The 27,264-nt window shown below is 41.9% G+C and overlaps 1 protein-coding gene across 3 annotated transcripts in view; it reads left to right on the top strand.

Moving 5' to 3' along the window:
* Nucleotides 1-27,264, top strand: part of CABIN1 (calcineurin binding protein 1) — a 105,107-nt gene that overhangs the window by 59,563 nt on the left and 18,280 nt on the right. For all 3 annotated transcript variants that reach the window (XM_014253947.2, XM_014253948.2, XM_014253946.2), the window contains exons 31-34: nt 16,098-16,261; nt 18,257-18,353; nt 19,456-20,091; nt 20,547-20,621. In XM_014253947.2, coding sequence (XP_014109422.1) covers nt 16,098-16,261; nt 18,257-18,353; nt 19,456-20,091; nt 20,547-20,621 — 972 coding nt within the window. The remainder of the gene's footprint in view (nt 1-16,097; nt 16,262-18,256; nt 18,354-19,455; nt 20,092-20,546; nt 20,622-27,264) is intronic.

The raw sequence follows: 27,264 nt of genomic DNA, 5'->3' as shown, positions 1-27,264 counted from the left end.
CTATAAGTGAAAACAATGTCCTACTTCCTTAAAAACAAGGGGTGAAATCTACCTTTTCTGAGTGGAAATAGAGTTCATGCTAGGATTTACAGAGCATATCCTTCAAACTGAAAAAAAACCACATTTGAAAATGGAACAGAATTTCAAATGACCTTAACAAACTCATATGCTGTGTTTGCAAGGAAAGCTGGCACCCTTATCTCAACAGTGCAGAGAGGCCTGCAATCTTTCTGAACATTCATTATTCACCCTAGAACATGTCATGGAGAAATCCCAGGGTGCAGAAGTGTAAAATCATTTCCATCTGGCTCCTAGTATTGTGGCACTGGAGAGCACATGCTAGAGCTCACACACTGATCCTGGCTGAGGTGTTCATCAGACTTTTTCTGGTTGTTATTCATTTGAAGATCTGAAGGTTTTTAAACAAAAAAATTAAATGAGGCTCAAAGTAGGAAACACAGAGTGCTATAGAAACTTGAGTTTTAATGGTCTGGAATAGTGATTTGCACCCCTCTTTTCCCATGACTGAAGGACAAGTATAGGACGTGGTCTTTGAGGATTACCAGTTGCACCTAGGACGATTGTTTTCCTTTCTCAGAGATGGTTTGCTGAGCTGAAACTATTCATTCTGAGTATTTATTTTTAAAAGGACAAATGTTAGGTCATCTTGTTGACTCTGGGCATGTTTCAAGTTCCCTGCAATTGCTCTGTCAGTCTTTTTCCCATCCATCCTTCCATACCAAAATACATAAAGCCATGTTGTTTTTGTTCGTACATCACCTAAATTAACCTTAAAATCCAGTAGAAGTTAGCTGTTTCTACAGCCCTCACTTGTACAGTGTCTCCAGCTAATAAAATAAGGTACCATCTTTTACCTTTAATCAGCCAGAGGACTTTAATATTGTGTCCCAAATAGTGCTCTGTATAAAAGTAACGAGTGAAAAGGCCTTTGATTTTAGGTGGTGTTGAGTCTGAAGTAAAAAGGCTGGTGGGATGGTGCCAGCCACCCTCTGCAGGAGCCTGGAGCAGCAGTGCCTGAACAGAGCTGCAGCTTCCAGGGATGTGTCTGGGTGCCTTGAATAACTCAAGGACATTTCTGACACGAGCACCAAAGGTTTAGTCCCTTTCTGTAAGCACCAGGTAGTTTTATCCACTTGTTTTTCACAACCCTCCTGAATTTGGAGCTTCTCTTTAACATCCCCGATCAGGAATGACACCAATCCTGTGGTGTGTTGTTGGTTCCCACAGGTACAGGTGATGCCACTTACCCTTCATCAAGCAGATAGATTTTTTTCCCTTAGGTAACTAATTTGGAATTGTTTTGCTCAGCAGCACCGCTAAGTTATATACACCTGCAAATATTGCAAAATTCCTTCTGCTTGTGATGCTTCAGACAACTGACTGATGTATGCTGTGGGAATCTGCAATGTAAATACCATGGTGATTACTGAAAATGCCAGTCAGAGAGACAAAAAGTTGATAGGAAACCTTTGGAATTGGACAGAATCAAAGATAATAGATGGTGAAAAACATCCTTTTAAACTTTAAAGATAAAGAGACAATTTCAAATTAGTGAACACTAACAGTGTATTTAATTCCAGGTACAGCAGCTACTTAATTTGCATTAAAAATGACAATACATAGGAAAAAGCCCCAGTGTAGCAGTGGAGATAGAAGCTCTACTGTGACTAAAGGAGCAGGGGAAAAAGGGCAGGTCAGAAAGAAACCTATTTGCATGAATACATAGAAAGTAAGTATTCATTTCAGTTCTGTATTTAAAATGTAAATCTGTGTTACGCAGTCAAAGGAGTAAAGGTTAATGGATTTTTGAAGTGGTAGTGTCAAAACTGTGTTGTTAATCAATATGGAATTTGTTTTTGCCTTTGGTGGAAAGATGTGAGAGGCAATGAAGACATGGGTTATTTTAGAGAGTGGTGATGCCCATAGTGAAATCTTAGCTTTAAAGCACTCTGTCTTACAGTTTAGGTAGAGACATAGACACAGGATACTGTTGATTAATTTAATTTCATAAAAGCTAAATAGGATAGCTGAATTATTCTTCAGCTATTTTTTCAAGATGCTGTTAAGCATGGAAATATGTGCATGATGTATACACAGATAAGTAGGAAGTGGCAAGGTGTAGAGGGCTTTCAGTGTGAGAACCCTTGGAACTACTCTGCTAAGAAAATGGGAAGATGAAGAAATGAAAAGATGGATAAAAAGTGGCTAAAATGACCAGAAAGGAAGATGATGTTAGCACCTGATTTCTACCTACAGTGGGGTTGAGAAGCAAGGTATTAAACCTGAGGTGTTAGTAAACAGGATGGATTGTGAGCACTTCAGAATAATCCTAGTAAGTGGGAGAGGCAAAAAAAGAAACCAAATCAAGTCCCTGCAATGCTTGGAAAGGAAGGAGGTCAAAGCAATTGCCCTGCCTGCAAAAGTGAGAGAAAGGAGCAAGTAAAGATAAAATGTTTAAACTTCTGAGATGAAGGTAACCTGGAGCAGAGCCTGGATCAGTGGCTGGGAAAAGATGAGTTATGAGTTTAGCTGTGCTGAGCTGAGATTGATGTACCAGTGAGTTTGTGAGGCAGGATTACAGGGATTTGAGGTTGGCAGCGCACTGGCACGCGTTTAGGTCTCTCAATGGGGGATTGACCGAAATCATCAAAAGTAGGGAGAGGGAAGTCCGGGGGAAAGGACAAGGGGAGATCTTTTGTTTTCCCCCTCAAATAGTTGGAGAAAGACAGAAGGATGTAAGGAAAGAAGCGGCAAAGGGCTGGTGCGAGAGCGGTGCGAGCGGCACCCCCGGTCCCGCAGGAGCCGGGGAGGGGAGGATGCTCCATCGCGGGGCCGCTGTCCGAGGCGTGTCGGTGCCGTGCGGGGGAGCCGGGGGCGGCCCGCGGGGGCGAGCGCGCGGGGCCGTGCGGCGGCGGGGGCGGCCCCGCGCCCGGCCATGGCGGCAGCTGCGGCGGGGAGGCGGCCGGTGGCGGGCTCGGCTCCGCTCCGAGCATCCCGGCGGGCCCCGCCGCCTCGGCGCTGCGGGCACAGCAGCGAGCCGGCCGCGCCGGGGAAAAATAGGTCACGGACGGGCCTTCGGTGGCGGCGAGGTGAAGGGCGGTGAAGCGGCACCCGCGGGGTTAAACTGGGTCAGGGAATATTTCGGGGAGGTTTGGCGGACAGGTGGGAGCATATAACTGGTTTTTATTAATGCTCGCGAGCCGATAGCGGCAGCTGTCGGCTCCGCTGCCCTGAGCGGGATGGCTGCGAGCCGGGCTCGGCGGTAACCGGCACCGACACCCTCCGGTCGGGCACGGCCGGCCCCGGCCCGCAGCCTCCCGGCGGCGGAGACGGAGGGAGAAATGAAATAAATGCCTATCCGCGGCGGCAGGAAATCCGAGGTATGCGGCTCCCAGGGCTCGGGCAACTCCGGTGCGAGAGGAAGCGTGAGGCGGGCGGGGGCGGTCAGGTGGGGGCGCGGGGGCGGCGCGGGGCCCGGCGGGGGCGGGCGCGCTCCGGCTCCGCGGCCGCCGGGGAACTCCGGCGGAGCCAGCCCGCGCTCGGTGATGGTGAGTGCGGGGCGCGGCTCGGGGAACTTCCCCCGCACACACGCGGGGAGAGCCCGGGGCGGGCGGGCAGCTCGCCGGGCTGCGGGCGATGCCCCGCGGGGAGGCCGGGGGCTCCGGCGGGGACAGATGCGGTGCTGGAGGAAGTTCGGTCCCTCCGCCCGCAGCGGCACGAACAGCTGGCGGCTCCCGTGCGCTGTAGGGCGTTCCTCGGTGCGCCGTGCCTTTGCCCTTTGGCGTTCCGCTTGCCCGCGGGTGCTCGGAGCCTCCCGAGCAGCTGGCCGTGACCTGCGGGGAATCCCTTCTCCGGAGCTGGGCGGGCTGCGGGATCATCCCAGCTCCGAGCTGGAGGGAGGGAGATGAGATCTGATGACATTTACCGTCGCGGTTGGGAAATACTTATTTCATTAGTTCGGTTCGCCTGCGGTTAGAGGCTGAACAGAGCTGCTTTGCTGCACAGGAAAATCCTGAGGGCGATGGGAAACGGAGGAGTCGAGAGAAGTTTGGAAGGGGGGACGAAAGGGTGAGGGATTTTTGTTCGATTCGGTCCGTATTGTTTGGGATTTCTCCTTCCTCCACCCCCTGGGTGGGATGAATTACTTAGCACCCTCGTTTTCAATCCAGCCCTAAAGCTTGCGAGGGGCGGCTTTCATGTGTGGAAGAGCCGGTAGGTCTGTGAGAATGCAGAGTGGCACCGAGCAGCCCAGCTGTGCTCTCTGCTGTGCGCTCCCTGCTCCGCTGCCAGAGCCAGGCGCACTCGGGAGATTCCCCCGCTTAAGGGTGACCTAACAGGAAAGCCTGTTGTTGTTCAGTGTCTGTTTTGCATGAGCTACTATGCTGTAACAGTTGCTGCTTCATTCAGCTAAAGAGAGAGAGAGGATAAGAGGATTCCAGTTTAATTAGCAGTTTGTTAAAACCAGTCAGCTTTGTCTGGTCACATGTTTATAATTTTAGAACGTATGTCTTAATTGCAGTAAATTCTGGTGTTGTGCATAAAGCAAGTGCCACATGCTGTTTGCGGCACTGGCTGTGGCAGCTCCACGTTTCTATTTTTTTAATTTACTGCAGCCTCTGTTTATTTGTGCAGTGGCAGATTTTTGAGTGTGCAGGGGGCATTTTGCATGAAGCAGATCTAGGAATTAAAGCATATGCTGTAGAGGTTTTTATTACCCAGGGAGCTGCAAGTTGTGTCCTTTCTATTGGAGCATATTCAGGTTGACATCTTGAATACCCAGATACTGTTTTCAGTAATAGGACTGTTGTGTGTTTTTAGCATCTTTATTGGAGTCTGAAATACTCTAAATGTTGAGGCTTTCCTAACTCCTCCTCCCCCTCAATAATTACTCTGGTTGTTCTCAAATAATTTGTATCTCACAGTATCACTGAAATCAAACACTGTACCCTGTCTTCAGAGCTGAGAGCTGAGACACTGCCGTGGCTTGTGTTAGACTGAGCTGTTGTAGTATTGCTGCTGGTTGAACACTGAAGCTCCCCTGTGTATACTGTGATTTATGTTACTGTAAATAGGGTAATTAAATTATTGCTTCCCTGCAATGTCTTGTTCCTCTGGTGTTATCAAAGATCAGCCAACTTTAGTTGGGGTGCTAGGCAGGCTGCTGCCTAAATGTTTACTTGAAATTAGGCATTTCTACTAACTCTTACAACTGGATACAGAACTCCTTTTATTTTTCTGAGGAAGTCCTAGCAGTGTCTGAAAGCAAGACAGCATAAGGTGTTAACACACATATATGTCCTCCCCCGCTAAAAAAAGGTAAAATACACGAGAAGGAGAGTTACTGAAATTCTTTTTTGTTACATGAATTCCTGTATCAGAGGAGAAAAGATAACTTGAGATTAGCTGTGGGGTGCATAACAGAAAGAGATTTTTTTACCTTTTATAGCCGTCAGGATTCCTTCAGGGCCTCCACTTGCTGGACAGAGGAGGGAAGTGTTCTGTGGATGCTGCTGTAGTGGGGGGAAAGAGATAATGAAATTAATTACTTGTCAGCTCCTAATGGCTTAATTTGAGGCTCTAAATTGTTGAGGATGAAATGTGCAAACTCATGTAGAGCTTTAGTTTTTTGGAGAGGAGTATGTCTTCTCCAGGGCTTTACCCACTGCATATGTCTTTTTCTGGTTCATAGCCTGTATTATGGCATATTTGTTTCTTACTACCTATTTCAAATAAGCTGCTTCCTGCCTTCAGCTTCAGCTGACAAATCGTTTGAAATCCAGGATGTGTATTTCTGTCATTCCTAAGCCAGTATGAAACCTCAGAGAGAGCTGGGACCTTCGAGTATGAACTAAGTCATGTGTTTACAAACACATGTCTTTCTAGAAGCGGCATTAGAAAAAGGAGCTGGGAGCCCTAGTCAGATCTTACAGGATTCTGGTTTTCCTGCTAGCTCTTGCTGTCACTTTACCTCTGTCAGAATACTAGAGGAGTTTAAATTTTTGTTCCCTTCAGCTTTCTGTTGCTTTTTTTCCTTTTCTTCTCAACATTGACAAAAGATTCAAGTATTTCTCCGTGCTTCCAGATTGTGTGCACATACCAAAATACCAGCCTGTCATGGAACATGCCATTCTTGTCACTTTCCAAAAGTGTTTTCCAATAGTGAACAGTTGAGTATATTTTTTCAGTACTATTCCTGGTATGTATTGCATTTTATATTTCACCCTGCTTGGTAGTGCTTGTTTATATTTGTGCTGCTAAAAGTACTGACAGTTCTTCGTTAAGTTCCAATGTGCAGCTCTCTTAATTTTTATAAATAACTTCACAATCTATTCAGTGAGGTTTACTAGATTTTTTCATAATCCTGATTTGTTCCTAAATAAGCTGCAAAACCCCCTGCCTATGTGTGTTTTGAGGTCTGTGGCTTATAAACTACTGAGCATGAATGTAAAGGTCATAGTAGCTGTAAAGAAAATTGCCAGTACCCAACCAGAGTAGTTGTTACATATAGATTGGTCACTTCCCATTAATGATGTGGCTTTTTTCTGACCAAGTTTCAGTATGTTCAGTACACAAATCTGATTTTGTGTCGTGTCACCTAGAACCTACTTTGCTTTTTCTTACTTACCAGGGTCACTTGGGACAAGCTATCCAACAGGTCACTGAGGAAAAATGTACTCTTGAAAAGTCCCAAAGTGACCCCCAAAGTGAGGTGATGTGGCTGGGTGGTCACTCATAGTGCTCTGAAGTAAAAGTGTCTGGAAGATGTGTCTTAGCCAGCAGGCGTTTGGAGAGAATGTTTCTGGGTAATTTTGATGAAGTTGTAATTTTGTATCAAGATAAAATTAAAGTGAAGTCTCTTCTCTGCCAGTTTTAAAGATCATCATTTGATTGTGTTTTATGAGCTGCCGTCTGATGCTGCTACAGAGGGTTTTCTGTTTTCAAAAATTGTGATGGAAGTTAGTAGCAAGCGTTCTCTGGACCTTAGGATTTATGTTTCTTCAGGCTCAAAGATGTCTTTCAGCAGGATCTCCTAATGCCATGTATTCTAGTGATTTGGTACTGACAAGAAGGAACACTGAGTGCTTGATAAGTATTGTTTGCTGAAATGATAGCATTTTCCTCTGTGCTTCTGATCTAACCCTCTAGCTTCTGATATTTTCTGAGACTTTGAGTCTAATGTGGTGATATAGATGTAAAATGTAAAGGTGGATATGTCACTTCTTCTAAGCATTTTATGAACATGCTAAAATATTTTGCAAACACTGGGATTTTACAAACTCTCATCTTGATATTTTACTCTTTGTGTCATTATGTAGAGGAGAGTAAAAGCTAAAAGACAGTCTGTGCTGTCAGTGCAGGGATGCTGGGTGTCAGCTGTTGGGTGGGAGTGGGCAGTTAAGCATTTTGTTTGTTGAAAAGCAAGTTGATGTAGGATTGAAGACCAGTTTGTGTTGGCATAAAAACTGGAGTATCTTGGTAAAATAACTTTTTAGCACTCTGACAGCCTAGTTTAAAATGCTATGGTACAATAATGGTCAATGGTACATAAATGGTCTTTATGTACTGGATAATCAGTATTTTACATCTAAAACTTGGTATTTAAGTAGGTGAAGATCTGTTTCTTCAAATCCTTCAAGGCTGAAGGATTTCAGGCTGAAATAGTAGAAAGTGACATCCTGTACAAGGAGAAGACCCTTACTGCAGTGTTACAGCATGAAGAATCTCTGAACAACTCTTCATATTAATTCAGAATGTTAATTCTACATTAACAGGGTGCTGAATCAAAACAATTAGCATAGCACTTAATGTTATGAAGTTCTTGTCCTCCTTTCCTTTCTAGAGCTGTATATACTGCACCAGATGATGGAGGCTTTGTTATGCTCTGCTGCCCATGCTGTCTTGTGAGGCAGGAGTGTTGTCAGAATTACCTCAGCTGTGCTCTGTGCCAGGTTCACTATTTTTGGGTGCTACAAGATGTAGTCAGAAATGATAGCTGATAGTTCTGTGTTCTGAAGCAATTTTCAATTTTCTTAAAATTAGGCTGAGGTAGAATCATAGAATTGTAGAATCACAGAATAGTTTGGGTTGTAAGAGACCTTTAAAGGTCAACCAGTCCAAATCTGCAAAGAACAGGGACATCTTCAACCAGATGAGGATGTTCCAAGCCCTGTACAATCTGACCATGAATGTTCCAGAGATGGGGCATCCACCTCTGCTCTGGGCAGCCTGGGCCAGTGTTTTGCCACCCTCATTGTGAAACAAGTTTTTCATTATATCTCATCTGGATCAATCCTTATTTAATTTAAAACCATCACCCCTTGTCCTGTTGTGACAGGCCCTGCTAAAATCTGTGTCCCCATTTTTCCTGTAGGCTCCCTTTGAGTATGGAAAGGCCACTATGAGACCTTCCCAGAGCCTGTGTTCTCCAGGCTGAACATCCCCAGCTCTCTCAGCCTTTTCTTACAGCAGAGGTGCTCCAGCCCTCTGATCATCTTTGGCTCCTCTGGACCCTCTGCAGTGGGTCTGTGTCTTTGCTGTGCTCAGGACCTCGGGGCTGGGATCCCCAGGTAACCTTCCTTCCACCAAATAATACCAGGTGCAGTGCCTGTGCACTGCTGGCTGTTTACTTTGTAACCTCTGGGCACATTGGGACAGTCACTGTACAGACAGAAGTGTTGGGGTCCGGATGGGAAAAAAATAATTCTTATAATCCTTAAACTTGCCCTTATCTGGGAACCAGCAGCTTCTCCCAGCTCTGTGTTAACCCCAGTTCTCTGGTTCTGCAGCACCTCCTTTAGGAGTAACACTGAGTGGTAGGGCTCAGCCTTGGTTTGCCACTGACAGAGACCAGAACCACCTTGCAGAGTTCCTGGTTGTCATTTATGTCCCCTAACACTTGTCATAATTTGTGATTTATCATCCTTTGCATTGAAAGGAAATAGTCATTTCTAGCTTGTAATTCATCTCATCCTGCCATGGAGCCTGTGATAGCTCAGGTGAGCCACATCCCCTCAATGCCTTTTTCCCTCTGTAAAATGTTTCTGGGTGGTACCACTAAATGTGTGTGTCTGTATCAGAGACATGTGGTGTTACATTAAATTAATGCCACATGTTGTCAGAAACATGAGAGTTTGCTTTTGTCTTCAGGGGGCTAATGCAGAAGCCTGCCCACTTCCAGGCTGCTGGATGGACTGAACCAAGCTTGTTTCATTAGCTCTGAGTACATTTATACATAGTATATTTGCATCTGAGGCAGTTTGGTTGTAGCAGATACACAGAAAAGTTCTCAGCAGGAAAATCCTCTGAATACAAATAAAGGATGTCTATTAGATGAAGCCAGAACCCCTGTCACTGTCTAGATGTGCCCTGCTAACCATTTATTTTGGTGGTATAGAAGTTTTGTGGTATAGAAGTTTTCCTACATCTGGCCCCAGAAAATGACTAAAGAAATTCAAAATTCCGATACAGGGCTTTCCCATAAAGTTTTCATATTCGTTCATTAGATTTCTGCATCAAGTTACTTGTGTGTTAGAAGATTTAGAAGCAGTCTGTGTTCTCCGGAATTCTGTGCTTTATATCCTCCCAAAGAAAAAGAATTCCAAACTCTTTCATTACATAAAACCAAAATGTACCTGAAAAAAGGGTACTGAAGTAACAAAGGCAGAATCTGAAATTCCAGCATGGGTGAGGAGCCACTCCTCAGTGTTTTCTGTTGAGTAGAAGGAAGTGCCTGACTAAATCTCTGGATGACTTCTGCTCTTCTGCATCCCTTTGGCAAACTTGAATTGTCTGCAGGACACAGTGAATGAAACTTGGTAATTGAATTCCTAACCAATCCCTTTTTTCTCTCTCCTCAAATACAGTTGGTAAAAGAGAGCAACTTATAGAGGAAAGATGATCAATGTACTCTAAGTAATTTGTTCCAAAGTCTTTTTATCAGTAACTTACCTTCCAGCTTGAGAACTTGTCCAGCTGTCCAAAAGGGAACCTTTGTTAATGTTGGCAACAGAAAAAAAAAGGGAAAAAAAAAAACCCCAAACAACTCAATGTTCCACAGCTTTATCTTCAAACCCACCTTTGCTTTAGCAGCCCAGATTTGCAGGTTAGAGGAATGAGGGACTGAACAAGAGGGAATTCTTAGAGAAAGATACTGCCCTGGCGCTGCTGGTGTTAACCTGGAAAAGCAGTGCAGGGAGCAGCCACCTTCACCCAGAGGATGATGCATTATGCACACACCTCCTGTGTTTCCTGGATTTTCATGTGGGTGATGTCTGTGTGAGGCACCCTGGTGCAGAGCTCCAGAGGGAATGCAGCTGTGTTATTGTTTGAGCAGGACTGCACCTTCAAAACAGATTTTAAGAGACCAGTCTGTTGCTTCTCCCTGCTTTCTTTGTCTTTCTTTCCATCATAACCATGCAGTAGAATGGTTTCTTTATTCTTACAGTCTAGTTAGCTTAGTTAGCTGTTTCTCTTTAAAAAAAAAACAACAAAAATGATGTGACTTTCTGTTGACATGGTTGTGAAATCACATGGTGCATGGGAACCATCTGAGTGAAAACTCCTCAAGCCTTCTGACCGGGTGAACATAAACCTCTAGATGCTCCCTGGCAAATGGCCAAACCCAAAGCTCTGCAAAGGCCATCTGTAGGCCTCAGTTTCTGTTTCATTAATTCCACCTGTAATTGTAACTCATCTTCTTAACAAGCCATTTCTGGTTTTATGTAATTGCTTATGCAGCAAGGAAATCATTCCCTTTCCCTGCCTCCTGTGTGGATGGATGTCCCTGACTCACGCTCAGTCCCCCAAAGTGGCTGTGGCACCACTTTGGGTGCTCTTTCCATAGGGTTACAACCAATTTAAAGTCAAGCCAGCTGTAAAATGATGGTTCTGGAAATTGAAAAGTCTGAAATTTAAGACCCTGCAAATACATTGTATTTTGAAGAGAGAAATAAAAGGTGAAAATTGTCCATTATGTTTCTTTATCAGCATATGATGATTGGAACATGTGGAGCACTTCCATTTGTCAATATTTTTTCTTGCTGCTGTCTTGCTGAAATAAAGTTACAGAATTCCACAGTTCTTCCAAAATGCATGCATGCTGTTTATTCATTTCCAAGTGTGTGTGTCTTTAAAAGGTAAGAAAATAAGGAATTGACAATATTTGCCTTATGGACTAGGAGTTGTAATCCTGCTTGTTCTTGACTTACTGGAAGGAGGTCTTGCCTTTATTTCTGTTTCCTTTTCAAGGCTGATAAAATGTAATTTATGTATTATCATACTTTTTAAAATATATTCTGTTGTTGTACTATGTAACAACCACAGTCTGAAAAAGTTGATAAGATTTTCCTGAAATCAGCTAAGTTACAGTAAGCAGGGGTTGCTCGATGACACAGACCCCTGCAGATAAGTTTTAATACTCTGAATATAGCTGCTTTCCTTTCTTAATACTTTTGTGCTCACTCACATTCCTGTTCAGAGGCAGAATTGTTCCATTACAGGCTGAATAGCAGTGTGGATGAAATGAGGAATTGAGGAAGAAAAAAGAAAAGAATCATCTGTAGAAAAGAAGAAAAGTCAGAATCGGGTGGCAGAGTAAAATCAGAAGAGATGCGGAGCGTGTTAAGATTGGATGAGGAAAGGTGGTTTAGTAATTTGCTAAATGGGGGAGGGGGCAGAGGTTTTAGTGGTTGTGCTCAGAGGTGGCAGGAAGCTGTGAGTCAGGCAAAGACACACTCCTGAGCTGAGCACTAAATAAAGCAGTGCTTACAGAGGAGAGTGGGGATATTCACAGATATCTGTGCTGGACCTTCCTCTCTTCAAATTGACAGGTCTCAAACCCTGTGTGTTGAATCTCTTCAGCTTGAACCATATTCCTTTCCTCTGCAGGCACCCAGAGCAAGACATTAAAATTATATAAGAAACTAAGAAGACAGGACATGAGTAAAACTCAGAGTATTGCAGAATGTTGTGCTTAACCCTATATAAAAACAGAGACTTTAGAAAGTTTAGGAAAGTGGGAGCTTTCCAGGGATTATACAGCTGTGCTTAGTTCAACTTCATGATTTTGAAATATCATGTAGGTTGTTGCATTATTAATTGATGCTTTCCCTGAACCACTTAATTAGTTTACTAGTTTTGTCATACTTTCTAGCAATCTTAAAACAATATTTAAATTATATTTATTTTTCCTAAAGGCTCTTAGCAGGACATTACTGAGACTGACAAATGAAGAAATGTTTGGGTTTAGTTTGGTCACTTGGAATCCAGTTTGTTGTATGTAGTGCAACTTGAACTTCAGGACCCCTCGATAAAACAAAAAGGGATGAAAAAAAAGAGAGTTAAGCAATGGGAATGTTTATTTGTATGAGGGTGGGTTTTATGTGAATTGGATCATCTGAAGCATGACTTGCATTTCTCCATTTCGTTGAGAAGCGAAGCCATGGAGCGCTGAGAGAGTAAAGTTTGATGTGTGCTTAGAAAATGGCTTACCCTGGAGCTGTGCAGTGCAGCAGCCATCCCCAGGGGAGCTTTGGGGTTTGCTGGCATCTGTCAGCCTCTCCTCCTCAGAGAGGCATTCCTAAACCCCAGGGAATCCCCTCCCCTAAACTTCTGGAGTAAGCAGCGTGGAGGAATAATAAGCACTTCCTTCCTTTCTATTTTCAGTGACTGAAGTAGAAAGTACCACAGTGCTGCAGCTCTGCTCACCCTCCTCCGAGCCTGCGTTCTGCAGGGGCAGGCAGAGCAGCAGTTCCAAGCTGAAAAAGAATTGTAAAAGTGTCACCAGGATTATGGTAGACTGGCTTCATTATTCAGTTTTATATTTGATGTACTGTTCAGTATTAAGTTCTCTGCAGGGTTTTCACTACTCCCAGATTTATTTTTTCCTAGCAGCGTGTGTCAGGCTTCCCCCGCCCCCACTCTTGCAGCGTGTTTGTTTTGCCAGGAAGGCATGGAGAGCAGCCTGATGTTTTGGATCTTGAGAGGCATTTTGGAGTTGTTGGAGGTGTCTCACTCCTTCCTGTGGTTTGGTGTAAACAGCTCTGCTGGCTGTGGCAGCAGGGAGGAGAACCTTTCAGCAGTGGGAATGGTGGCCAGCAAACACGAGCAGGCGTTGGATGTAAAATCCTTTTGGTGGCCAGAGCTGGAGACATTTTTTGAGGTACCCTGTATGGCCATAACCAGCAAAAAAACCTTTCAGAGAACTGGGAATTGTTGTCACAAATATCTGCACTCGTCTGTGAGTGTACTTTCAAGAGAGGTACTTTGCTAACAAATCTCAATTTTCAAGCCATAATATAAAAACTTTAATTTTAGTCAAACTGAATAATATTTCCTGGTCTTCTCCCCAGTTATATCTTTACAAACTTTGCATTTGTATATTTCTTAAGCTTTGTTAAAAATAATAAAAGCCTAACATTGAGCTTCTTGAAAAAAGTTGCAGTGTGTGATCTGAATTTAGAAGTATTCTTCCTGAAGTTTGTTGATATTTAGGAAAAAAAAATTAATACCTGGTGGGCTTTGTTAAACTCCTCTTTGGGAAACATTTAAACAAAACATTCTTTAGATCCTGACTGAAATCACAGTCTTAAAAGCTCCATATGACTCATGAAATAAACTCTGATAAACTCACTTTAACATGGGTGTTTTGCATATTGCTTAATCAAATGGCAGTGATGAAATGAGGATTGCTCTGATGGCAGGTTTCCTTCTGCTTTTGGCTCGAGGCTGCCTGTGGAGCAGGCAGGTATGGAACATTGAACCCCTATCTCTTGCTGTTTTGCATTTACAAAGCTGCAAGTCAACACATGAAAAGTTAGTGACTTTCCTCTTAAAATCAGTCCTGCTTTTGTAATTTCAGTGTTAAACCTGGACACTCCTAATGTGAGTTTTCATTTAACCTCCTCTAATGTGCCCTGTTGAAGAAGACAGCAGCATTCTCCAAAATACACAACTTTGTTTCTATGTCAGGGACTTTTTCCTGGCTTTCTGGATGCAGTTTGTATATTCTGCCATCGAAAATGGTTCTAATACATTGTTGTAATTTCCAGGGTAGCATTAAAATGTATACATGGGATATGTGAAAAGGAGCTGCAAAATTATTTCCAACTAATTCCAGACCCGGTATTTGATCCAAGTGATCCTCCTGATTCAAATGAAGGATGAGATAATGCTGAAAAAGACCAGGAACCTACCTACACATTGGCAGTGTTCCACTCCTACAGTGCACTGTAGTTGACCATAAATTGTTTTGTGTAGTTAAATTGGCTAAGTAGGTTGTTGCAATGTGGTGCCATTATGAGGCATTCACTTGTTTTGGGATTTGGCAGAAACCCAGTTTACATACGTGCAGAGAAGCAAAAAATAGCAGCTCCAGAATGTGTGTTTCATCTGTAGGCTGAAAGGAGAGCCATTGTATGGTTTGGGGGAAGAAAAAGCATCTCTATTTAAATAGAAGTATGTGCTGGTTTACAGAACTGTCACCTGCAGGATCTGTGAGCTGAGGAGCTCCCTGAGCTGAGGAGCTCTTGGCCCCCAGGCCACGGGAGGTGTTTGTGGACATTGGCTGTGCCTGGGGCTTGGCCATGCTACAGCTTTAGGTACATTCTGGAAAAGGGGAGCTACAAGAAAGAGTTTGAAATAAAGCTTCAGGGAGCAAAGAGGAAAAACAGCTCTACTGTGGTCATTAGGAGTCAGAGTAGAGAGCATGAGGAAAAGGCAAGAGCAAGAAAATTTGGCAGTCTGTACATTATATCTAGTTGAAGTCACTGTTTTCCATGTAAAAACACTGATATTAAGCCACTGATATTTCTGTGTTGTTTTTTCCTAAGTTCCTATACAGAGTGGAACTAGAGATTTTCTGCAGACATGAAAGGGAAGGATCTATTTTACACAGGGTGTTATGGATCTGCTTTTCTGGTCAAATGTCATTTATGATTGCAGTAATCATTTTCTTTGCTTCCACTTTGTATTAAGTTCTGAAGAGTTTTGATCAGACTGAAGGTAAAGCTAAACAAATCAAAGCAAGACCTTTAAACAAAGATAAAGGAGTAAATATTTGTATATCCTGCTCTCTGAACAGGTTTGGAAAGCCAAACTCTTTCTCAGTCAGGTACTCCTATCAATGAGACTATTGTTTCCTGCCTTGTCACAAAATCGTTTACATGATCAGAGGATTTTCAGCTTAGAAAGCTACTGCAGGAAAAGCTTCAGAACCAAGTAAAGCACGAGGGAAGGGTTTCCACTGATGCAGCAGCAGTATTTTTGTATGATCATAATATCTAAGTCCTAACATGCAAGCATGGTAATATGTGCAGTTCATTTTTTCGGGTGTGGTTGACTAGGGTGCTGACAGCATCCACAATAAACACCTGAAAACAATCTTGTTAGATGTATTAGACATGGCAAAATCTGAGCTGACTAACACTAATTAAATTAGATTTGCTATCAGTCTCCAGCCTTGCTCCCTGAAGATTCCCATGTCCCAGAAATTTAATTAGAAGGATCGGGATGTATGGCCAAGTATTTGAATCTGCCACTGGAAAATGGATTCTGCTGAGGAATCTGATTCTTCCTATTGGACTGGTTAGTCCATAGTGAGCACTGATGATACCAAGGCACTAACCAGGTTCCTAAGATGTTTAGTAACAGATGATTTGAAGATAGAAACTTGCTGTGACTACATGTTAACAACTTCCAGGCCGGGAAAACTTACTTTAAATTACTCCTTATTTTTTGTAGTAGTTGAGCTTTGACTTAAGGCATGTTCATTGGCATCGAAGAAAAATGCACAGTATAATTCAGGCTTTGCTTGCTTTTTCTTGGAACAGTTCAGAAGCACATTTCAAAGGTGTTCTGTGGCTTCTGTGAGCCTTCCTCTTTTGCTACTGGCAGGAATCAGTTGACTTCAAATCCAGGTCTAAATCCATCCCTCACTGTCTGGGGGACCACAGCTTTTGTCTGTCCATTATCCCCCTGACCCTCAGTGAAATGCTGCGGAATCTGACCCGTATTTTCACAATTCTGTCCTTTTCAGCTGGATCCCTCTCTAAAGGTTTCCCCTTTTCCTTTCTCTGCAGGGAATCTGGCGCATCCCCGTGGATGAGATCGACCGCCCGGGCAGTTTTGCGTCTCATATGAACCGCTCGATCGTGCTGCTGCTGAACGTGCTGGCACAGCTGAAGGATTACAACACCTTGCTCAAAGTCTCATCTATGCTGCAGAGGACCCCTGATCAGGGAAAGTACGACAGATTTATTTGAAGCCATTACTTTGTAAAGCTTTGAGTGTATTTTGTTCACTGTATGACTGTTTTATTTAAAGCTGTTCTTTGTTTAGGAAAAAAAGTCTTTAGACAGATTCCCCTGGGAATATAGTGGAATGATGGTTAATTTTTCTCATGATTACCATTCTATAATGTAACCTAGAGTTTCTCTGCATTTCTGCTGAAACTCAGAGCAGCCAGAGAGGTGCCTTAGCAGGCTTTCAGAGGTGGTGTGTCACGTGGAGGGATTCTCTGGAGGAACAGAGCTCCGTGGCTTGGGCACCCTCTGCTCGCTCTTGCGTAAGAGCCAAGTGCGGTGCGGGAGGTCACGGCCCAGCATCCTGCCTTCCTGTAATCCTTGATGGCCTGAACAATGCTTATGTGCCTCTTGGCAGCTGATGCTATTTAAAAAGCTTATCCTGTTCAGGGGTGATCTAATTTTAATTGCATTAACCTTATTTAAGAAAAAAAAGACGCTATTAGTGTGAGCTATATATGGACCCGTATCAATGGGAAGACCAAAATAAGCATCCAAGGAAAACATTGAAGCAACTGAGGTAAAATTTTAGTAGGTTGTCCTGTGGGATATATTGAAATTGGTCTCTGGCAAATGCTTAAGAAATGAAACTTGAATGATTGATGGCAATAGGTTGGAGGCATTGAAGGTTTCTTGGTGTGTTTTTGAGTATGAGTGCATGTGAATTTGCATGGATTGTAGTGTGTCTGGGAATATGTCACCACTTGTTCAGCAAACTCAAAGCCAAAAATACTTTGACTTTTAACATATCAGGAGAACGGGACCATAGAAGGTTTCAATTCTGTCCTAAGCAAACTCATAGCTGTACTAAAAATATTATGCTATTTGTAAGTCTAGACTGAATTCCAAAAAACGAGTAATTTGACATGTTGGTTCAGCCAGTGCCAGCCATGGTGAGCTGCAATTGTTAGAGGAACTTGGAAATGCACATTTTCTGGGTGTGTCTGGTATATGCTTGGAACAATCCTATTTTTAAAAATAGGGATGTTTGAACTGTTACTGAACTAATGAGGAGTCAGATGTTTATGGTTTGCTTTTCAGACAAAAGATAACAGAATTACCAATTTAACCTAAAATCATAGAGAGGAGATACGTGTATTTAAAATATTGGCCTTTTGACTGAAGTAGTACCCTTCAGAGCTGATTTCTAGGCCTCTCATTCAGCTAATTCTGAAATAGAAATTAAGTTTTGCAGTAAACTTGATTGGGTGGGATTGACAGCTGGAAGTGTTTTGCTTGAAAGCAGACTAAAACATTGTGTCCAAATAACCTGAAATTACAGTGCTCTGGTAGATTAAATGAAGCCATAGAGTGAATGTTTTACACATACAATATTATTTTTTTGTACTACTAACTAGGAAAAAAGGTAGTAGCACACCCATGTTTTAGCTCTAAAAATCCTGTGTTCAAAGGCAATTTATATGATCAAAGAGAGAGGATTTGCTGATGCCCTTAATCTCACATGCACGCTTTATCCAGAACATGAAAATCACCTGAGAGTTCAACATAGCTTTATGTAGCTATAATACCCTTTTTCAAAAAAGATTGAATAAAAAGCTGGTATTTGAGGGGCACAGAAGGCTTGATACAAAAAAACCTGTAAATCTGGTTGCCTGGTTTGCTCTGGGTTTGGTTGCTTGGTGTCTTCCCATTTCTCCCCTTCCCTCTGTTTGTAGACAGAGCTTTGAGTCTATCTCTGCCTCATTTATGTCATCTCTGATGCTTGTGCAGAGAAGTGGAGGGAAACAGAGCTCAAGTGTTACATCCCAATATTGTTTTATTTCAGTATGCACCTGTAGATGTTTTGTTCGTTTCTTATGTTTTAATGTTATTGTGTTGGCTTTGCTTGTTTTTCTCTCAGTGTTCTGGCTCTTGCTTTTAGAGTGCTGTAAGCTTTTGGCAGCTAACTTCATTTCTGCTCTCTTGCTGTGGCACAGGAAGTACCTGCGTGATGCAGATCGCCAGGTTCTGGCCCAGCAAGCCTTTGTGCTCACAGTGAAGGTGCTGGAGGACACTCTCAACGATCTCACACAGGTGAGGCAGCAGTGCACTTCATAAAAATTCCTTCCAGCATTGTTTTTTTTTTAATTTGAAATTCAGTAACAAATACTGTTTTTGAAAATGGGTAAGTTTGGCCTGACTGTCCCTGAAACTTCAAATAATGGTAGATACATGTAGTGTACAAGAGCTCCATTTTCATGTGGGGTTCATAGGAAATTTCCTTTTAAAATGAACTAAGATTCCTCTTGCAAAACAAGCCTAGCTTGGTGTTACATGCCTGGACACTTGCCACTGCTAGTCCTTGACAGCACTACACTTACTATTACATATAATTGTAATCTAGATTCAGTTTTTAAAAGCCATACAGGAACTAATCAGTTTCCAGGTTAAGGGATCTGGATATTGGGACTTTACTTGGTAAATACATTCAAGGAAGAACTTGTTCCTAAGGATTTTCTAAGTTAACAGGCTATAGGTTTAACAAATTAAATGAAAACTTTGTCAAGAACATTGGAACTCTGTTTATGAAATAGGTTGTTCATTGGATGTAAGACTTGTATCATGATCAATTTTAAAAGAAGAAAGGATGTATTGAGATTTTCTATCTTTGGAACATCACCAAAGTACAAAAAGTAAAATACTGTAGCAAGGTTTTCCCCTACTTCTTGATCTATTAACAAGAAGGTTATGTAAGAACAACGAAAGGAAAGATTCTTAAACTTGAGCTTGATCTGCAGCTGCCAAAAGAAACAGGTTGGGTTTTGATTTCAATATGTTAGAAGAAAAATTTGTGCAATTAAACCTTGGATTTCATTTAGTTGGATTCCTTAGTGTGGACTGAAGCAGTGAGGGAAAATAAACATTGTGGCTTCAGGTCAGCCTGAGCTGTTGACACTTCTCTGCGGTGTTTTCACTTACTAAAATACTCCCAATTGTAAGGATGTAAAATACTCTCCAATTTGTGGCCTGGATTAATTAATATTGAGGAACAAAAAAGAATGAACATAGAATAAATGCATTTTCTTCAGCAGAAGCAGTAATGAAAGATACTTGTCAGTATTCATGATAGTGACAGCTGTGCTCCAATGCTTTCTGATTTCAATGATTACAGAGAAGAATGATTTCTTTTATTAAGGTTTCAGAAGATCAGGGTTCCAAGTCTTCTAGCCTTGCTTCAGGAAGGATGACAACAGACGTCTCCAATAAAACTGGTGCTGAAGAGGGGAAGGATGTCCTTCCCAAAAAGCCAGTTTTATCAGATGGAGCAGTACACAGTGCTGAAAATGGAGTGAAGGAAGTGACACAGGGACAAATTCCCAATGCTATGGACATACTGGAACAAGAAGACAGGAATGACAAGGAGATTAAAGAGCTTCCTGGCCCTGGTTCAGTTGAACCTATGGATCTTGATGGCTATTCCAATGACCCTGACAAAATTGATTCTTCCTGTAAACGCAGCGAGCCAGAGCGTCTGCAGTCCGGCAGGAACGCGAGAGCTCCAGAGAGCCGGACTCCAGAGCTTTCCTTGGAAGAGCTCAGCATCAGCTCAAAACACCAGCAGCAGGCAGCCAAAGGAGCAGTTCAAGCAGTACCTACAGAAGAACCTGTCCAGAGGTCAAACAGGAAGAGGAAATTACTTGAGGATGTGGAATCTGGAAAAACACTTCTGCTCGATGCTTATCGAGTCTGGCAGCAAGGTCAGAAAGTTATGGCCTATGACCTGGGCAAAATTGAGAAGATCATGTCTGAAACATACATGCTGATTAAACAGGTATTGTGTGTTTAGCTGTCATTTCTCTATGTGGCCTCAGATGTGGTTTTAGGATCTAATAGGAATTGCTAAACTAAGCAGTATGAAATTAACCCTATATCTGTTTAAAGCCTGGGGAGATAAACACCTCCCAAGGAACCATTCTCTTGATAAGGCCATTGCTGGGGATAGGGAATAGGACCCTCCATGTTTTGAAACTTAATTTCTGAAATGAGTTAAGAGCTGTAGTAGCACTTAGGTGGTGTTTGTTCAGCTAAATGTTAGTTTGAATTGAGACAGCTGAGTATTTATCTGTGGATATGTGCTCCTGAATAACTTGGGGTCAGCATTTTGCTGTAGAACAGCTGCTTCTCCCCCTTGCTTCCATGTTCTACATCCCCATTTCGTCGCAATTTAATTAGATTTATAGATGACCTAAATAATGATGGCTTCATTAGTTGTGTTTCTGTGTTCAGGTGGATGAAGAAGCAGCACTTGAACAGGCAGTCAAGTTTTGCCAGGTGCATATGGGAGCATCAGCACAGAAACAGGTAAGCTCTGGAGCCTTTGAGTGCTGCTAACAAGCTTTTATGAGTCTGTACAGGCAAATATGCTGCTCAGAGTCTGCAGCACCTAGAAATACCTACTTTTCCTTGGATTGGTGTCATCTAAGATAACTTTTGCTACATTAGTAGGAAGATCATCCCCTTTATTAGGGTCAGTGCTGTTTATGTCAGGCTTGCAGGACACTTTTCATGCCCAGAAGCTGTGGGGGAAACCCCAAACGATCTTCAAATTGAAATATTTATGGCATACTACAATTTTCCTAATGTCCACATCTTAACCCAGCATTTCATGGATGGTAATTACTTCTCTCTGCTCCCTAAGGGCTCCAACCTCATCAGCTCTTGCCTTGCTGGCATTGCACTCTGCTGCACAGATACCAGATAGCTTTTCTTTAACTCTATTAAATATAAACTGTTACTCAGTTTGTTTTTAGCTCGTAGTTTCTGGGTTTACCCAGCAAACAATTGCAAGAGCTTTAAAGGGATCATTATTTATCAGTCCTTAATGTGAAATCAAAGCCAAGGAGAAAACTGGATGAATGACTAGATTTGTATTTTCCATAATTCTTGTTCAGTTAAAATGGGATTTTGTATAGTGCATCTCTTAGCAGAGTAATAGGAGAGGATGTAAGAGGAAAGGTAGGTTTTTTTCCTTTATTAGGTTTTCCTGGAAATAACTTTCTCCAATTTGTGCCCCTCAGGAAGTCAGTAACATTGTTCCATTGAACTACAGAAATGAGCAAAAATGTCAAGGGAGGTATTTAGTAGAAGTGTTGACTTGCCTGTAGTCTGGTATTTCAGGTTTTAAATTTTTTTTAATAAATAAATGTTAGCTCAGCATGGTAAGTATTTTTCAGTTTATTTTGGGGAAAAAATAGACGTCATCCCACTGTGATTTATGTCTTTAAAATAAAAAGAATTTGCTAGAAAGCATCTTTAAAAAGTAATATTGCTGTTCCTTTTTTTGGCTGTGTTCACCTTTTTAAAAAACACTCACCAGATTCTCTTGTATCAACCCAATTCCTTGCTGGGCTTTCTTGAAGGTTCTGGGAATGTCATTGCTATTCCAGTTCTTCCAGCACAGTCACCGGTTACTCAAACATGTGACAAAACATGAGAATGGTGAAAAACCTGCACAGAAACTAATCTTGAGAGCAGACACAATAGGTGAGCTAGTATTTAATAGCACTGGAAGCAATAAGATTTCCTGTTAAATCACTTGAAATTAAACATACCCCTTAACACGCTGCACTTGGAAGCTTTCCCTTTTAGGAAGCAGTCCCAGCTAACGAGGTTATTACATCCTGCAGTCTCATTTTCATCTGCTTCTAGCAGGATCTTGCAAGCTGTGTGAAGCTGCTCGTACAGCACTGTGAATTAGTGTGGAGACACAGGAATAGCCACTCTTGTAGACATCTGTCTGTTTTCAGCAGACTGAATCCTGTTTTATTTAAAATTGGCAAGTATTTGCCTTCTGTAAGCAAATGATGTCATCTATAGAGCTGCTGCAGCCGGGGGAAAATGCTTTGTTCCTGGATAGTTTGAGTGGGTTTGCAGGGCTGTGGTTCTTCAGTCACTTAACCCAAGAAATTGACAGTAAAAAACAAAAAAAAAAGCACAAAATCCACCTTGATATATGTCTTTCTCAGCTGGCTGTTGTATTTTTAAGTTCCAGGCATTATGTGGTTTCTTTATGAAAGTTTTCATTTGCTACTAAAATTAGGCATTACTTAAATTCTGGCTTTTCAACTTTCTCCCAGACCAGTCAGAGTTTCTAACCTAAATATTTAACAACAGTGTTAAAATCTCCTTCTCTGCCTCTCCAGGCACAAGCAGGAAACAATAGAGCAGTCAGTAAGCGGAACTGGACCAAGTGGATGCTTACATTTCTGTGAGGAGATCTAATCTTTCTAATAGCTTGGCAATGCTGTGACCCTTTGACTTGGTTTCAGAAGTCCTATTTATGAGTGATGCTAACTTGTTTCGAGCCAATGAGAGGCACATCACCTATAAAGTCAGCTAAAAACATGGGAAGTGGCTGAGAAAGTTGGCTTCCAGCTTTGAAGAAGGCAGAAAAGTGGTACAAAGCCTTGCCATGATAAGTTCCAGTGGAGAAATGGAAGTGTTTTCCATTGGGAGATTCCAGTAATTGATAAAAAATTCTGTTCTGTGTAAGTTGCTGGGATGTTTCTTTCAGTATTCAATACTAATACTTTTTTTTAGTGATATATTCATCAACTTCAGCACATTTTGACTCACAATTTACAGAGTGGTGATGTAACATTTTTAAGTGCTGATATTAATGCTGTTATGGAGAAAGGTGTGGCCAAATGTAATTCCTCCACTTTTTGTCCTTTTCTCTTTCAATTCTTAAGTGTGAATAAGACTTTTGATATACACCTATGAAATGGGCTGGAATCCAGTGGTGGCTGCTGGGTCATTAGCAGTCAAGTAACTAAAGTTATACTGGAGATGAATTGACTTTCTGATCAAGCAACATTTTTAAGGTTTCTTGTTCTTTGATTTTTCTGTCTGAGACTGTTATCTAAAAGATTTGCAGAGATCCTGAAAGCAGCCATCTATTGCTCTGAGTTATATTTTTAGTCTTGCCAACTGTGATTTTCATATGAAATTAATGGTCCCTGGAAATGGAATACGAAGGAGGCCTTGTTGAGGGAGAATGAAAGATTGAGGCAGACTAGTTTGATTTTGAAGTAGCATTGTACTTAAATATGTGGTCCTGAGGACCAAGGAGGGGACATGTTGGCAGAAAGCAGTTACAAGTATTCAAGATAATTAGAGAATTCCTAATAAGCTTTTCCACTGAATGCCTAAAATTGCTCTTAAATTCTTCATTTTATGCTGCTAAGGGCATACTGACATGGGAAAGTTACTGCAGTACAAGCTAAGATGAAGCATTGTATTGCACAGAATATTCTGTAAATGCATGTGGAGATACATCTGTTTAAGAACCCATCTGTCTTCTTTTTTCCTGCAATCTGAAAAGGTATTTTTATTACTGTGGACTTAATATTAAATTCCTTGATACTAAAAGTGCACCTTTCACCAGTGTTGAAAGTCATGGCAGTTAAAACTCTGTGGTTGTGTGTTGGGATCTAATGTATCACTAATCCTGAGAACTGAATTTATATAAAACAGATACCTAAAAAAATTGCAAAAATCAACATTGCATGCAGGGCTGGATTTAACATCTCTAAAAATACGAGAGTGTTCAGAGGCAAAGTTCCAAAATGCCACTGAGCCTCTGGTGCTGTGTTGTGACCCCTGAGAATGTGGGACTCTGTGTAGAAAGCCCTGCTAAGGGGTAGTGTTGTAGGAGCTGAAATTTCTATTGGCTCTTCAAGATATAGTATATCATCTAAATGTCATGAGAAGGGGCTATTTCAACATTGCTGAGTTATTTAAGACTCACTGCTGCTTTAGCCAAAAAATCCTTGCTCTGGGACCAACTCCATCCCTGAAGTGTCAGGGAGAGAAAGGAAATTTTCAGCTGCTCTTTCCTGCTCCATCTGCCAGGTCTTGAGCTCTCCCTGCTTGGTTCTGACTGCCCAAATCTTCCCCTTCACCTTCTGCTTCATTCACCTCTTCCACAGGAACACACCATGGCCACCTTCTCCCCTGGCTGATGCCAAACTCCAAGTGCTTTCCCCATTTCCCTGTCTGAACCTACAGTCAAAACACATCAGCAGATTTCAGTGTCAGCTCTGATTAAAACTGCTGCTTCAATGAAGCTACCACCAGAATCAAAACAATGAATTTTATTATAAACACAATCAGGTTATGCAAATGTGCCTTTCAGGCTCCTGGCAGGCTGCCAGGGTGATCCCCGGTTTTATAAAGTTTTGCTGCTGCTGTAATATGAAAGTTGTAGTTCCTGGTGGAAGGTGCTGGTTTAGTGCTTTTCCTGCCCTTCTGTAGCTCCAGAACAGGTAACTGGGCTCCTGTTTTCTCCTTCCACCGGTGTTTGCCTCTTCCCAGAACTGGTGATGAGTGATCTGAATCCACAACCTCGTCCTGAAGAATTTTAGGGGATCATTGATGGGTTTGATCTCTGAGGGCTGTGCTGAAACCACACACAACAAGCTGAGATTGACTCTGGAGCGTGGGTCTGGTGATGGTCCAGCCCCTGTGGTGGACCTTAAGTGAATGTGATACTTCACTTGGAATGGGAAAACATTTTCTTCTGTGAGTGAAGCTAGAGGGCACTCCCATGGATTTTTTCCCTTCTGCTGTGGAATGCAGTCAGCACTGCAGTGACATGGGCTCTCAGGCATTTTTCTTCAAGTAGAAAACTTGAGAGTGACTTGTTTGAACTGCCTTGGGTGTCTAGAGCGTTTTCTTCTTGAATTCTCACATTAAAAAACCCCCACAAAGCAACAAACCACCAAGCTGTTCTCTTCAGGAAACAGCTAAAAGCCTTCTGTAAAGGCACTTTGCTGGGAATGGGAGGAGATTAGGAGAATATTAAATAATTAGAAAATAATCATCTTCTACCTCATGTGTTTTCTCCCCCTTTTTGTTCCACCCACATGCTGCTAATTTTCATCTTTTCTTCCTGCACATCAAGACGTCAGAGACTGCTTACAGAAAAAGTTGTTTTTCCTGAGTTGTCTGTATGCTTTATTAATGCAGCAAAGATGACAAGAAAGGAGGGGGAAGGAGGAGGTGGGGATGGGGAGGGGGGGGACAAAAGGACGAGCTCTTTCATGGTCTCCTACCAAAGGGTGACCATTTTGTTCACTGTTGCATTTGCCAGTTGCCATGGCATCCCCCTCTCACTCTATCCTGGAGGTGTATTCTTGATATAATTAACAGCTCTCCTCCTTCTGTCTCCTGCAGAAAGCAATCATTAAGTGAACATGAAGGAAAGAAAAGACACTTTTTATCTTTTACTTTGTATATTAATGTTTTTCATCCTGCTACCTGGTCCCTCTTGGTCCAGTAATGATGTTTTTGTGTATGGAAGTGTTGCTGCAATGTGGTTGCCTGTGTAGAGCAGGACATTAAGCCCCTGCATGCATTTGTGTTAATGGGGGATTTAGTTAGGCTAGAGTTCAATCTTCTGTGTGTAAACCTTTGTTATTTTCAATATATAAAGTGGTCTTGGGAAATAGAAGGTTCTTCAGAATCTTGATCATGGATATTGCTGGTATTTCTGAAGCACCTAGAGGAAAACTTCCAAATGCGATTTCTTTCAAATGCTGCTGTAGAGAGTTTGAGGGTGGGGGGGGAAAAAAGAAAGGATAGGCATTATTTATTTAAAGCACAATATTGAGCTGGAATTGGAGTGGTAATACTGTGGAGCATAGTGTTCAGCAGTTTGTGTGACAGCTTCCAGGCTGTGTGAGGATGTGCTGGTGTCCTGAAAAAACGCACCTTTGTGTGAGGTTGGTTCTGACTTCAGTCCCACTGGAGTGCTAAACTCAGGCATGGGAGTAATTGGGGAAAAAAAAAAAAAATACCACAAGAAAATGTTATGTAACAGTTGCAGTTCCAGCATCTTTCATTAGGAAACTTTTGTTGGGAAAACTCTCACTTTCCCTTTCTTCGGAACATTTGCTTGTTAATTTTTCCCAGAGCCGCAGAGCACTGAGCCCTCCCAAAAGCAGGAGAGGAAAAGTTGCTGTAGGATTTCTCTGTTTTACAAAATGTGTTTTGAAAAAAAACAGTATGGTAAAAATAAACCCTTGGTCAGGTTCTCTGGTTTATGACTTCACAGGCTACAAAGTAAAAAATTTTCTCATGTTTTATCTTAATGATGGATTTCTTTTAGCTGCTGCTGAAGTTCCTCACTGAGAACTGTAGGGAGCTATTTTTTCCAGTAACATCTGTGAAAAAATTCTGCACTTTTGCTGTTAATTTTATTGGTGGAAGGCTGTCCCAGTGCTGGATTTCCAGCATTTTCCTTACTTGTTTTTACATCAGCTTTCAACATGGGAAGGGTTTGTCCATCACTCTGAATGAACTCTTTGAGGAATATGCTGATATAGTCAAGGCTATAACAAATAGAGACTGTTTTTGTAACCTAAGTCAGAAACAGCCACAATTCACACATCCATCCTAATTATTCATTCAAATTTCAGCTTTATACATTCTTCAAAATGAAAAGCAGTTTTTGCTAAGTCTTTTAAAGGAGAGAAATAAGTCAGTGGGCTCTTTATGGAACCAGTGGATCATCCATGACACCTCATTTGGACATTAATAATAAGCCTTAAATATTCTTTCTATCCACTTTGATACACTAATCAATACAAAAGTAGTACTGCATACCCTTCAATACCTCATGTTCTTTTAAAAAATCTAGAAGGAAGTCCAGTCTTGACCAGAGGAACCTGTAATTAAAATGAAAGACAGGAAGAAGTCAGATAAAAGAGTTTTTATCTTAATTCAGTTATATTCACATGTTTTGTAAGTAACATTAAATGTAAGAAAATATTAGTTTCTTCTTGATGACTAAAGCCACTTTGTAATAGTGGTGGTAACAGAGGCACTGAGCCTGCTGAGGTGGATTGGAGAGGGAAAAAGGAGAAGTTCTGACTGAGTCAGAACTGAGTTTTGGCTTAGTACCACAGCAAAGTAAGAACTAAAAAATAATCTTCCGATGAGA

This window comes from Pseudopodoces humilis, chromosome 20 (genome assembly GCF_049639895.1).
Source record: "Pseudopodoces humilis isolate 2021_Gansu_Grassland_sample_001 chromosome 20, ASM4963989v1, whole genome shotgun sequence".
Classification (NCBI taxonomy): Eukaryota; Metazoa; Chordata; class Aves; order Passeriformes; family Paridae; genus Pseudopodoces; species Pseudopodoces humilis.
This window is presented reverse-complemented; position numbering and strand designations above follow the sequence as displayed.